Genomic DNA, 12371 nt, shown 5'->3' on the forward strand with positions numbered 1-12371 from the left:
TTTGTCCTTTTCTCTAATTCAACAATTTCCCATCCTACACATAAAGAAATATGCTACTACTTGTTTGGATTTTCATCCCCTCGGTCATTTTCCCCTTGCCCTATTTAAATTGAATAAATGCTCACAAATAGATCTCTGGCAAGACAAAGATAAAATCCGGGTTACAAAGCAAGAATCTCCCTTATATGCACAGAATATCTCCATAAAGAATACAATACCAGAAAGTTTGGATGTATCCAAAAGAAGAGATCTGGGTGAAATGTGGACAAGGGTGATAGGAAACATGATACTTTCCACATAGAGTTTGTTTCATTTTAAATTTTTCAGCATATGAAAATACAATCTATCCAAAAAAAATAAATAAAATTTAAATTTAAATGTAATCCTCAGGGATATTAGTCTTTTGATGCTAAAGTTCCAAAATGCCCTCAGAGTTCATCAAAGACTCCCAAATAATGCACCTTAATGATAAAAAAAAAAAAAAAGAGTTCCCACTGTGGATCAGCAGAAACAAATCTGACTAGCATCCATGAGGACGCAGGTTTGATCCCTGGCCTCACTCAGTGGGTTAAGGATCCGGTGTTGCCGTGAGCTGTGGTATAGGTCACAGACTCGGCCTGGATCTGACATTGCTGTGGCTGTGGCACATCGACCTCTAGCCTGGGAATCTCCATGTGACTCAGATGCAGCCCTAAACAAAAAAAAAAAATTATATTAAAAAAATGGAAAAAAAAACAGTAACAGAAATTCCCATCGTGACACAGAGGAAACTAATCTAACTAGGAACCATGAGATTGTGGGTTTGATCCCTGGACTCGATCAGTGGGTCAAGGATCCGGCGTTGCCATGAGCTGTGGTGTAGATTGCAGACCCGGCTTGGATCCCGAGTTGCTGTGGCTGTGGCTGTGCTGTAGGCTGGCAGCTACAGCTCTGATTCAATCCCTAGCCTGGGAACCTCCATGTGTTTCAAGTGCGGCCCTAAAAAGCAAAAACAAAAACAAAAACAATTAACAGCTTACAGTATGGGATGGTACTCTACAAACTGCTTCCATGTACCTTTTCACTTAACCCATTCCTTCCAGGTATGAAAAAAACAGCAGTTACCTGACCAAAGCATAATACAGAGTTGCCACCAGTAGGATGCCTGTCGCGGCCTCCAAGAACTGTTTCTTCAGTCCCAGACATGTTAATTCTGGTTGACCTCTAAATAAACAGAAGATTTTAAAAGATCTTAAAGAATGCTAATGGTAAAAGGCAAGAGCCTCTACTAAAAATCAGATAAAGTCACTTTTTTTGCATCCTTCTAAACACTGAACCAGTCTGGACCAAGTTCCTCAGTGCTAGCTGTCATCTCACACACCACTGAAAATCCTTTCCAGTCTGCTTATATCTTTCTCCTCAAATTTTTGCGAGTGTGGTGGTGCTATTAAAGGTGATTCTACAATAAGAATACGTTATACTTTAAATGAATTAAAAAGCCAAAATTACAAGAGCACACTAGGGGAGAGCAAACTACCAGCTTATGAGGTACCTACTGTGTAAGCAACCCGATGCAGACTTCTGCGGGGTCCAAGAGGAAACAGAAGCCACAGAGGCTGAACTGCTTTCCTGGGGTGCACACACCAGCTGACAGGAGGAGCCTCACAGGACGCAGTGAAGACCCTGCATTCAGAAAGGACACAGCATTAAACCTCTAACAGTCCCTGCAGCATCTGCACTGTCTGGGGCCACATTCTCAGGCCCCCACCCAGACCCACTGAATGGGAAGCTAGAGGTGGGGTCATGAATTAGTGCTTGACCAAGCCCACCCAGTGATTCTGACACAAATTCAGGATCAAAAGCCCAGGCACTAGACTGAAACCATATCAACACGTAACCCCCAGAAAACAGAACCCCCAAGAAAAGGCACTGGCAGCTGACCACCCCATACTTGCCTCAAATCACAGATTCTAAGTTGGGCCTCAGCAAACTTGCATGTTATAAATTTTCAGACTATTTGCTAACAAGAGAACAACAATTCATCAATGTCAAGTACTATGATTCTCCACATGGCGTTACAGCACAATGTTGATTTCTGACCCTATAATCCATGAGATCTTGACCAAGAGAAACATCACATAATCTCTCTAAAAGATGTTTTGTCATCTAGAAAATGGAGATCACAATGGCACCTACATTTCCTAGGGATTCTGTAAAGATCAAATGTGAAACTGCATCAAAACTGCATTAGAAGAGTGCCTGGCACATACAAAGTACTAAATAAATGTTACTGTTAAGTTCTTGTTAACTTGCTTAAGTACATTACGATGAAAATACAGAAAACTATTTAAACGATAAAATATTACATTTCAGCAAAGAATGGTAAATTTATTCATAATCTTGCACTAAAAAGTAGGATAGTGGCTGGAGTTCCCGTCATGGCTCAGTGGTTAATGAATCCGACTAGGAACCATGAGGTTGGGGGTTCAATCCCTGGCCTTGCTCAGTGGGCTAAGGATCCGGCGTTGCCGTGAACTGTGGGGTAGGTTGCAGACGCGGCTTGGATTCTGAGTTGCTGTGGCTCTGGTGTGGGCCAGTGGCTACAGCTCCAATTAGACCCCTAGCCTGGGAACTCCATGTGCCGAGGGAGCCGCCCTAGAAAAGGCAAAAAGACAAAAAAAAAGAAAAAGTAGGATAGTGGCCTATACTAGTCAATAATCAGTGTCTAATTGTCAAATCAAGAAATAGTGGAATGAGGATATTATTTAGAATGTAGCTGTTAATGTCAGAAAAGACAGTTAAAAGCATGAACCATCTCTGAGGAGCAATGCTGGTGCTAGTACGGAGAACAGTGAGGTGGCACTCCTTTTTTTTCTTTTTAGGGCCACACCTGGGGCATATGGAGGTTCCCAGGCTAGGGGTTGAATTGGAGCTGCAGCTGCCAGCCTACACCACAGCCACAGCAACACCAGATCCAAACCACCCTCTATGACCTACACCACAGCTCACAGACCCTTAACCCACTGAGTGAGGCCAGGGATCGAACCTGCGTCCTCATGGATACCAGTCGGGTGTGTTACTGCTGATACACAATGGGAACTCTCCCCTGCCAGCCCAGGATTCTCCTTTTTAAAAATAAAACTCTTAGTGCTATTTCCCTTTCAAATATGTGCACATATTACTTTAATAAAAATAAAAAATGTAAATATCTGTTCCATAAGGCAGAGGTCAGCAAACTTTTCCCATAAAGGGCCAGCAAGTAAATATGTTAGGTTTTGCAAGCTATATGGTTTCACTTCACTCTGGCATTTTAGCATGAAAGCGGCCAGAGACAGCATATGAATGAATGAGCATGGCTATGTCCCAATAAAACTTTATTACAAAAAAGAGGTGGCCATGGAGTTCCTGCTGTGGCACAATGGGATCGATGGCATCCTGGGAACGCTGGGATGCAGGCTGGATCCCCTGCCAGTATAGTGGCTTAGGTCACAACTGCGGCTCGGATCTGATCCCTGGCCCAGGACCTCCATATGCAGTGGGGCCGAAAAGAAAAAAGAAGTAGCCAATTTGGGTCACAGGTGAGGTGTGCCAACCCTGATATTTATTTTGGTTTTGTTTGTTTTTGTCTTTTTAGGGCCACATCCGCAACATATGGAGGTTCCCAGGCTAGCCACAGCCACAGAAACATCAGATCTGAGCCTCTTCTATGATCTACACCATAGCTCACGGGAATGCTGGATCCTTAACCCACTGAGCGACAGCAGGGATGGAACCTGAGTCCTCATGGATGCTAGTCAGGTTCATCTCTGCTGAGCCACGACAGGAACTCCCAACCCTGCTATTTAAAGCAGCTGTGAACCCATCGAAGTTAATCATGGTTCAGTACTGAGTTCCACCAATTATTTAGCCTCTCTGTGCTCCAATTTTATCATCTATAAAAGGGAATATTAATAAGATCAACCTCATACATATATTTATCCTATTAAAATGACATGAGAATAATACATCCATTGGGAATAATCATGGAATACTAAGAAGCTGTTGGTGAATATGATATTCACAAAGTTTCAAATGAGAAACTTTCCTGGTTGTTATAAATAAAGGTATACATTGCAAATGAAGTAATGCCACTGAACTGCATGCTTAAAAATGATTAAAATGATAAATATTACATTATGTATAATTAACCACAATTTTCTTTTTTATTTTTTCTTTTCAGTTACATCTGACGCACATGAAGTTCCTGGGCTAGAGATCAAATGAGCTTCAGCTGCCAGCCTATACCACAGCAAAACCAGATTCTTAAACCACTGAACAAGCTCAGAGATAGAATCCACATCCTCAGAGAGACAATGCTGGGTTTTCTTTTTTTTCCTTTTTGGTCTTTTTGCCTTTTAGGGCAGCACCTGCGGCATATGGAGGTTCCCAGGCTGGAGTCCAATTGGAACTGCAGCTACCAGCCTACGCCACAGCCACAGCAACATGAGATCTGAGCCACCAATCCAGGCCACATCTGCAACCTACACCATAGCTCACAGCAATGCCAGATCCTTAACCCACTGAGTGAGGCCAGGGATCGAACCCAGTCGTCATGGATGCTAGTCAGGTTCACCAACCGCTGAGACACAATGGGAATTTATTTAAAAAGCGGGGAATAGCTTAACACAGAAAAGATCTCTAGCTCACTCATGTAAGATCTAATACAGTCAAGGGGCCCTGACTATCTTACAGGTGTGTCACCAATCATGTGACCTTCTGAGGTCATCACTGCAGGGGCACACAGAGTTGCAGGAGCGACAACAGCTCACATCTGCCATAGCTGTGTTGTGCAGCACACTGGTCACAGCTCCCTAGAAAGAACAGGTCACATGGTTCCAACTTAACTGCAACAAGGCCAGGAAATGTAAGAAAGCATTTAAATAGTTTGTTTTACAGTCTCTACCACACCCACCTCCCCTGACTCCAATATAAGCCCCTATAAGGTGGATTCTCCCTCTCTGTGGCAACCCCAGTGACTGGCACAGTACCTTGCTCACAGTAGGGTCAGGAAGGGACGTTCTGGCATTCCCCCTGTGGTACAGCAGGTTAAGGCTCCAGTGTTGACTCTGCAGCCATGTGGGTTATATTCCCAGCCCAGTGAAGTGGCATTGCCGTAGCTGTGGCACAGGTCACAGCTGCAGCTGGGATTCAATCCCTGGCCCAGGAACTTCCATATGCCAAGGGTGTGGCCAAAGAAAAAAAAAGAATGGAATATGATTGATAATAGGATGAACAGCTAAGTGAAAGAAGGACAGAAATACATAATGCAGGATATAGACAAAGTATATATTTTTAATTCTAGAAATTAATTTATAAGGCAACTGCTACGTCTCACTTTTTTTTTTTTTGGTTTTTAGGGCCGCACCCGTGGCATACGGAGGTTCCCAGGCTAGAGGTCCAATCGGAGCTATAGCCACCAGCCTACACCAGAGCCACATCAGATCCAAGCCGCATTTGCGACCTACATCACAGCTCCTGACAACACCAGATCCTTAATCCACTGAGTGAGGCCAGGGATCAAACCTATATCCTCAGGGATCCTCATCAGATTCGTTTTTGCTAAGCCATGACAGAAACTCCAAGACGTGAATTCTTTCCAAATTGATCTACAGATTCAATGCCATTGCAATCATAACCCTGCCAGACTTTTTTGTAAAAACTGGTAAGATGATTAATTCTAACACTCGTGTAGAAAATGCAAAGATCTAAACTAACCAAATCAACTTGAAAAACAATAAACTTTTGACCAACACTACATGACTTCAAGACTTATAAATCTACAGTAATTAAAACTGACATAAGGACTGATCAGTGGAACGAAAAAAAGCCCAGAAATCAATCGACATGTATATAGTCATCTGAATTTCAGTAAGGGTACCAAAGCAGTACAACACATGACAGCTGGAGTAACTGGATATCTACATGGGAAGAAAATTCGATATTCTTCACAGAGTAATTTTCACACCACACACAAAAACTAGAGATAGACCATGTGCCTAAACATAAAAGGTAAATCTATAAAATTTCTACAAGAAAATACAGGAGTATATCTTCACAACCTGGAGGCAGTCAAGATTTTTTACTCAGAGGACTCAGAAAGCAATTACTATAAAAGAAAAAATGACATGGAGTTCCTGTTGCCTAGTTGTTACGGATCTAGCATTGTTAACTGCTGTGGTACAGTTTCAATTCCTGGCGTGGCTGGAAGAAAAAAAAAAAAGACAAATATAACTACACCAAAAGTCTGCTTATCAAAACAACTCTAAGAAAATGAATATGAGTTCCTGTTGTGGCTCAGTAGGTTAAGGACTAACATTGTCTCTGTGAGGATGTGGGTTCAATCCATGGCCTCACTCACTGGGTTAAGAATCCAACATTGCTACAAGCTAGGGTGTAGGTTGCAGATGTAGCTCAGATACGGTGTTGCTGTGGCTGTGGTGAAGGCCATCAGCTGTAGCTCCAATTGGACCCCTAGCCCAGGAACTTCCACACGCTGAAGGTGCGGCCGTAAAAGGGAAAAAAAAAAAAAATGAATAGGCAACCACAAAGGACTGATATCCAGGATATAAAAAGGATATATAAAGAAAGTCTACAACTCAACAAAAATAAAAAGGCAATTAACCTAATTTAAAATAGGCAAAAGATTTGAGCAGTGACTTCATAAAAGATACACATATACAGACATTTTTTAAAAAGAAGCAGACTCACAGATATAGACAAAAAAACTATATCTGTGGGGACAGGGAAGGAAGGAGGGGAAGACAGGGGTAGGGAGACAAAGAGGATTGTTAACCAATTACATGAAATCGTGTGTGAAACTTCTGAATATTGCAAAGCGCCACAGAATTTAAAGAATCATTCTTTCAGCTTTTTAAAAAGCGTTTTTAAAAAACACCAGTGGAATCACTAATAAAAAGCATAAAACTGTGCAAAATGCAGCAACAAATATACCACAACAAAGACACTGGTTTACAGTATGAGCAAGAAGGCAGAGGACGCCTTGCTGGACACTCCACACACTGCCAGAGCATTGGAGCATCTGCTTGGGGCTACAAAGAAGTTTTAGCCAGTCAATTCACAAATACAGAATTCACAGATGATGAAAATAGGCTAGGTGTTTTATGAGATCAAACCTCTCCCACAGCTGTTACGTTTTTCATAAACTCGTCTCCAAGTCCACTCAGTTCCCATCACTAGATGACAGGTCTGACTGCATCTCCGATGGGACCTGCACACAAACGCTTCTCTGCTTGTTACCACCACAGTCAATGGTCTAGTAAGCGATGCACTGAGAACAGAGGACTTCACAAAGCCAGCCTTTTCTGAAAGATACCAGACCTGGGGCCAATGAAATACCTGATCCAACCCGAGTTAAATGTGATAAGAACTTAGTTTTACATTGTTTGTGCCTAGGGCTGAATTCTATGATGAAAGAGCCCTTAAATTAAGCCGAAAAGTGCAAAAACGCAAATGCCCATCAATTAATGAAGAAGCAAAACATGGTATATCCCGACAACGAAAGATTATTATTGGGCCACGAGAGTACGGGACACGCGCCACAGCTCGGATGAACCTTGGGGACACAGTGCCAAGTGAAGGAGCCAGACACAAAAAGCCACATACTGCATGATCCCACTTATGCAAAACATCCAGATCTGGCAAATTCAGAGGCAGAAAGAAGACTGGTGGGGCTGGGGGAGGGGGATGAGGAGCCCGCTAATGAGCTCGGGCTTCTTTCCCAGGTGATGAAAATGTTCTGCGTTAGATAACGGTAACGGCCGCCCAACTCTGTGAATACAATAAAGACCACTCAATGTTCACTTTGGATGAACAACTTTAATCATATATAAATTCTATCTCAATTTAAAAAAAAAAAAAGTCTAGAAACGCTGAATACGCGCTGAACTGTCAAATCCCTAAGTGGGTAATTCTACACACCGGAGTACAACTGTCTACGCGCCCTCGGCCCCGGTCAACCGGCAGCAAGTAACCGCAGCCCCAACCCCGCCCCGCCCCGCCCCGCCCCGCCCCGCCCACGGCCACGGCACCCTCCCCTCAGCACATGCCCCGGGTCGGTACCACTAAGCCGGGACCGGGAGACGAGCTTCCCACCCGGCGGAGATCCCACTCACGCACCGTTCCCCCTGAACGCGCAGAAGGGGTCTCGGGACGGCCGCGCAGAGGACCCTGGGAAGAAGGTCCGAGCGAGAGCCGACTTGAACGCGCGGAAGGACACGCGTGATGACGGCGTCAGAGAAACTGGAAAAAGTGCGAGAGAGAGAGAGAGAGAGAGAGCGAGCGAGAGAGAGAGAGCGAGAGACGTACTCGCAGAAGGGCGATAAAGCAGGCCGCGCAGAGGACCCTGGGAGGAAGGTCCAACGGGAGTACCCAAAACCAGAATGGCGTGTGGCGCGGAAGAACACTTTGGGTTCCCGCGCAAAGAGTCCTGGGAGGAAGGTCAGAACGAGGGTAAACCAGACCGGGGTGTGGGAAGAAGGTCTAACGCGAATGAACTGAGAAGACCTGTACTCGCGGAAGGGTACGCGGCGCGGCCGCGCAGAAGACCCTGGGAAGACGGTCCAAAGAGAGCGTGCCGCACCACGGCTGTGAACGGGCGGAGGAGCCGCAAGTTGTGGTCGGGGTAGAGGAACAGAGCCATCTGTTGAGAGCCGTAAAGCAAGTTGTTTGGCAGCGCGATGCTGACTTCCGTGTCAGCGGCTCTCTGCGCTTGGCCCCTGCGCGCCCTGCGCCCCTGTGGTCTCTGCTGGCCACCAGCGAGCTCCTGCCCGGCCTCCCGAGCGGAGCTCGGCTCCGTGTACCCCAGGCCGCTATGGCGGAGATTAGAGCTGTACCGGGACCAGGCTCAACAGCCCGGGCAGCGCCCCATCGCCGGGTCCCGAGGTCCCCAGATGCCCGCACAGACGGAGATGCTTAGAGGCGGCGATCCGTGGGCAGGACATCCCGCAGCAGCGCTCGTAGCGAGACTAAGGAGTCGCATCTCGGGAGTTCCTATGGTGGCTCAGTGAAACCTAATCCGAATAGTATCCATGAGGAAGCGGGTCCGATCCCTGGCCTCGCTCAGTAGGTTAAGGATCTGGCGTTGCGCTGAGCTGTGGTGTAGGTCGCAGACACGGCTCAGATCCCGAGTTGCTGCGGCTGTGACGTAGGCCCGTGGCTACAGCTCCTTTGTAATCCCTAGCTTGGGAACCTCCATATGCCACGGGTGTGGCCCTGAAAAGCAAAAACAACAACAACAGTTGCATCACAACCCCAAGCTGAGTGCGGAAAACTTGAACATACTCAGTTACTGACGTTTTCAAATTGTTGTTCCGGTGACCCCCTCGCCGCGGTTCTGCGCAGTAACCAGGCATTTCCTGGAGGGGTGCTCACGATTCCCGTGCATTTGATAAAGAAAGGCATGGCTGCTTTCAGATGGTGCTGGGACACAGTGATTGGGTTAGAGTCCCTATCAAAATATGCATAAGAATAATTACAACTGGAGTTCCCTGGTGGGTTAAGGATCCGGTGTCCCTGCCCTGGCGTGAGAACTTCTGTATGCAGAGGGCAAAGCCAAACAATAATAATAATGAAGTGAAATCAATTACAATTGAATTCGAGTGAGAAATGTTAAATGTATGCAGGTACATATAAAAGAATAGGCAGATGAATAGCCAACCTTAGAATGGAGAAAAGCTTTCTAACTATAGAAGCTGATAAATTAATCTTAAAAGGTGAATAAATGTAGCTATCTACATGCAATTTACTTAGTTTCTGGAAGTAGAAAATAAACAAGAAAAATAGGGAAATACTAACATGTATTCGAATGGAATTAATATATAAAAAGTTCTAACAATTGAAGAAATATTAACAAGTGTGTATATAGTTCACAAAAGGAGAAAGACAATATGAAAAGATTTAATTTTAATAAAACTAAAAAGTATACATATTAAAATAAGTATATAATTTCAACCATTTCCATTTTATTTATTTATCTATCTTTTTAGGGCCACACCCGAGGTATATGGCGGTTCCCAGGCTAGGAATACAATCGGAGCTGTAGCCGCTCAGGCCTGTACCACAGCCACAGCAATACCAGATGCTTAACCCACTGAGCAAGGCCAGGGATCAACCCAAATCCTCATGATACTAGTTGAATTCTTAACCCAATGAGCCACAACAGGAACTCCCGATAAATGTATTCTGTTCATGAAAGAGTATTAATAAAAAAAGGAAAAATATATTAGATAAAGAAAGTGCTTAGAAATTTAAAATATGATACCTAACTGAAGTTCCCTTGCGGTGCAGCAGGTTAAGAATCTGGTGTTGTCACAGCCATGGCACAGATCACAACTGCAGTTCAGGTTCGCTTCCTGACCTGGGAACTTCCACATGCTGTGGGCAAAAAATATTAATAATGAAATACGATACCATGAAAATTTCACTAATAAGTTTGGAAAACAAGGCTTTTAAAAAATCTCCCCAAAAGTTAGTTAAAAAAAAAAAAAGATGGATAATAAAAGAGAAACAATAAGAAAATTAAAACATCAATCAAGAAAGACTAACATCTGGAGTTCCTGTCCTGACACAGCAGAAACAAATCTGACTAGGAACCATGAGGTTGCGGGTTTGATCCCTGCCTCACTCAGTGGGTTAAAGGATCTGGCATTGCCCTGAGCTGTGGTGTAGGTCACAGACATGGCTCGGAATGGCAGCAACACCTTTGATTAGACCCCTAACCTGGGAACCTCCATATGCTATGGGTGTGGCCCTAAAAAGGCAAAAAAAAAAAAAAAAAAAAAAGAAAAAGAAAAGATCAACATCTGACAAACAGGTGTTCCAGAAAGAGAGAATAAGAAAACATCTAGGAGAAATTAACAAAAAGAAAAACAGAAAAAAACTTTTCAGAATTGAAAGACATAGATCTTCATTTTGAAAGATCCCACCCCAGGGCTCAGTATGACAAATTAAAAAGGACCTACACTGAGGATATTTAGATCATAAGTGGTAAGTAAGTATCGTAAATGAAAATATGCAGAAATGAAAGCCAAAAAAGTATCATTACACACAAAGTATTGGGCTAAAATACCAGGAATCAGATGGCTTTGGACTTCCTCCCAGTAGCAATAGAAGCTACAAGATAATAAAGAAATGCTTTCAAGATTCTAAGGGAGGAGTTCCCACTGTGGTGCGGTGGGTTAAGAATCCCACTGCAGGAGTTCCTGTTGTGGAACAACAGTAACAAATCTTACTAGTATCCATGAGGATGAGGGTTCCATCTTGATCCCTGGCCTTGCTCAGTGGGTTAAGGATCCACTGTTGCTGTGAGCTGTGGCATAGGTGGCACTGCAGCTCCAAATTCGACCCCTAGCCTGGAACTTCCATATGCTGCGGGTGCAGCCCTAAAAAGACAAAAAAAAAGTCCCATTGCAGTGGCTCAGGTCACTATGTGGGTGCAGTTTTGCTCCGTGGTCTGGGGCAGTATGTTAAAGGATATGGTGTTTGCAGGTGTGGCCATAAAATTAAAAAAAAAAAAAAAAAAAAGAATTGCCCCTGGTGGCGCAGCAGTAACGAACCCAGCTAGTATCCATGAGGACTTCAGTCTGATCCCTGGCCTTGCTCAGTGGGTTAAGGATCCAGCATTGCTGTGAGCTGTGCTGTAAGTCACAGATGTGGCTTGGATCCTGTGTTGCTGTGGCTGTGACAGCTCCGATTCGACCCCTAGCCTGGGAACTTCCACATGCCTTGGGTACGGCCCTAAAAAGACAAACAAACAAAAAAAGATTCTGAGGGGAATTAAATTCTAACCTAGAATTCAATATCCAAATTATCAATAAAGTGAGAGAAAAAGTAAATATATTTTAGACAGATATTCTGCAGAAAATTAACTTGTTGCCTACCTTTTCTCAGAAGGTTGGAGAAGAATGTCTCTTCAAAACGTAAAAGGAGACTGAAAAAGAGGAAGGCACAGGATTCAGGAAATGGGATCCAACATAGAAGAAAGGCCATGGAATTCCTTAGATGATAAGAAGTGAAAGTTATGGCAGCTATACTATGCAGTGGCCGGATGACCATGGGTCTGGAGTGGAGAAGAGGAAGAAGGGCTCCTGATGGAATGTCTACAGTGGGGAAATGTGCTGATAAAATATCTGACTTGGGGGACATGCGGAAGATTGTATTGAGAGGGATTATTGTCACAACTATATATATAGCATGTATATATATATATATACACACACACACATATATTTGCACATATACATATAAAATATGTACATGAGGGAAATGGAGATTTCGTGTAACAGCAGAATGACAAGGACCAGCTGGCAAATGTTGAGGAAGTGCTGGAGTTGGAA

General features: G+C 44.0%; 1 protein-coding gene across 18 annotated transcripts in view; it reads right to left on the reverse strand.

Moving 5' to 3' along the window:
- The window catches only part of RAD52 (RAD52 homolog, DNA repair protein), an 82742-nt gene that overhangs the window by 18457 nt on the left and 51914 nt on the right, over positions 1-12371 (reverse strand). For 3 of the 18 annotated variants that reach the window (XM_021090885.1, XM_021090886.1, XM_021090884.1), the window contains exons 1-3: positions 8155-8340; positions 1536-1662; positions 1105-1203 (exon numbers count right to left, since the gene is read on the reverse strand). In XM_021090885.1, coding sequence (XP_020946544.1) covers positions 1105-1185 — 81 coding nt within the window. In that variant the 5' untranslated portion in view covers positions 1186-1203; positions 1536-1662; positions 8155-8340. 18 annotated transcript variants of the gene reach the window in all.

The sequence above is a fragment of the Sus scrofa genome, chromosome 5 (assembly GCF_000003025.6).
Source record: "Sus scrofa isolate TJ Tabasco breed Duroc chromosome 5, Sscrofa11.1, whole genome shotgun sequence".
Taxonomy (NCBI): domain Eukaryota; kingdom Metazoa; phylum Chordata; class Mammalia; order Artiodactyla; family Suidae; genus Sus; species Sus scrofa.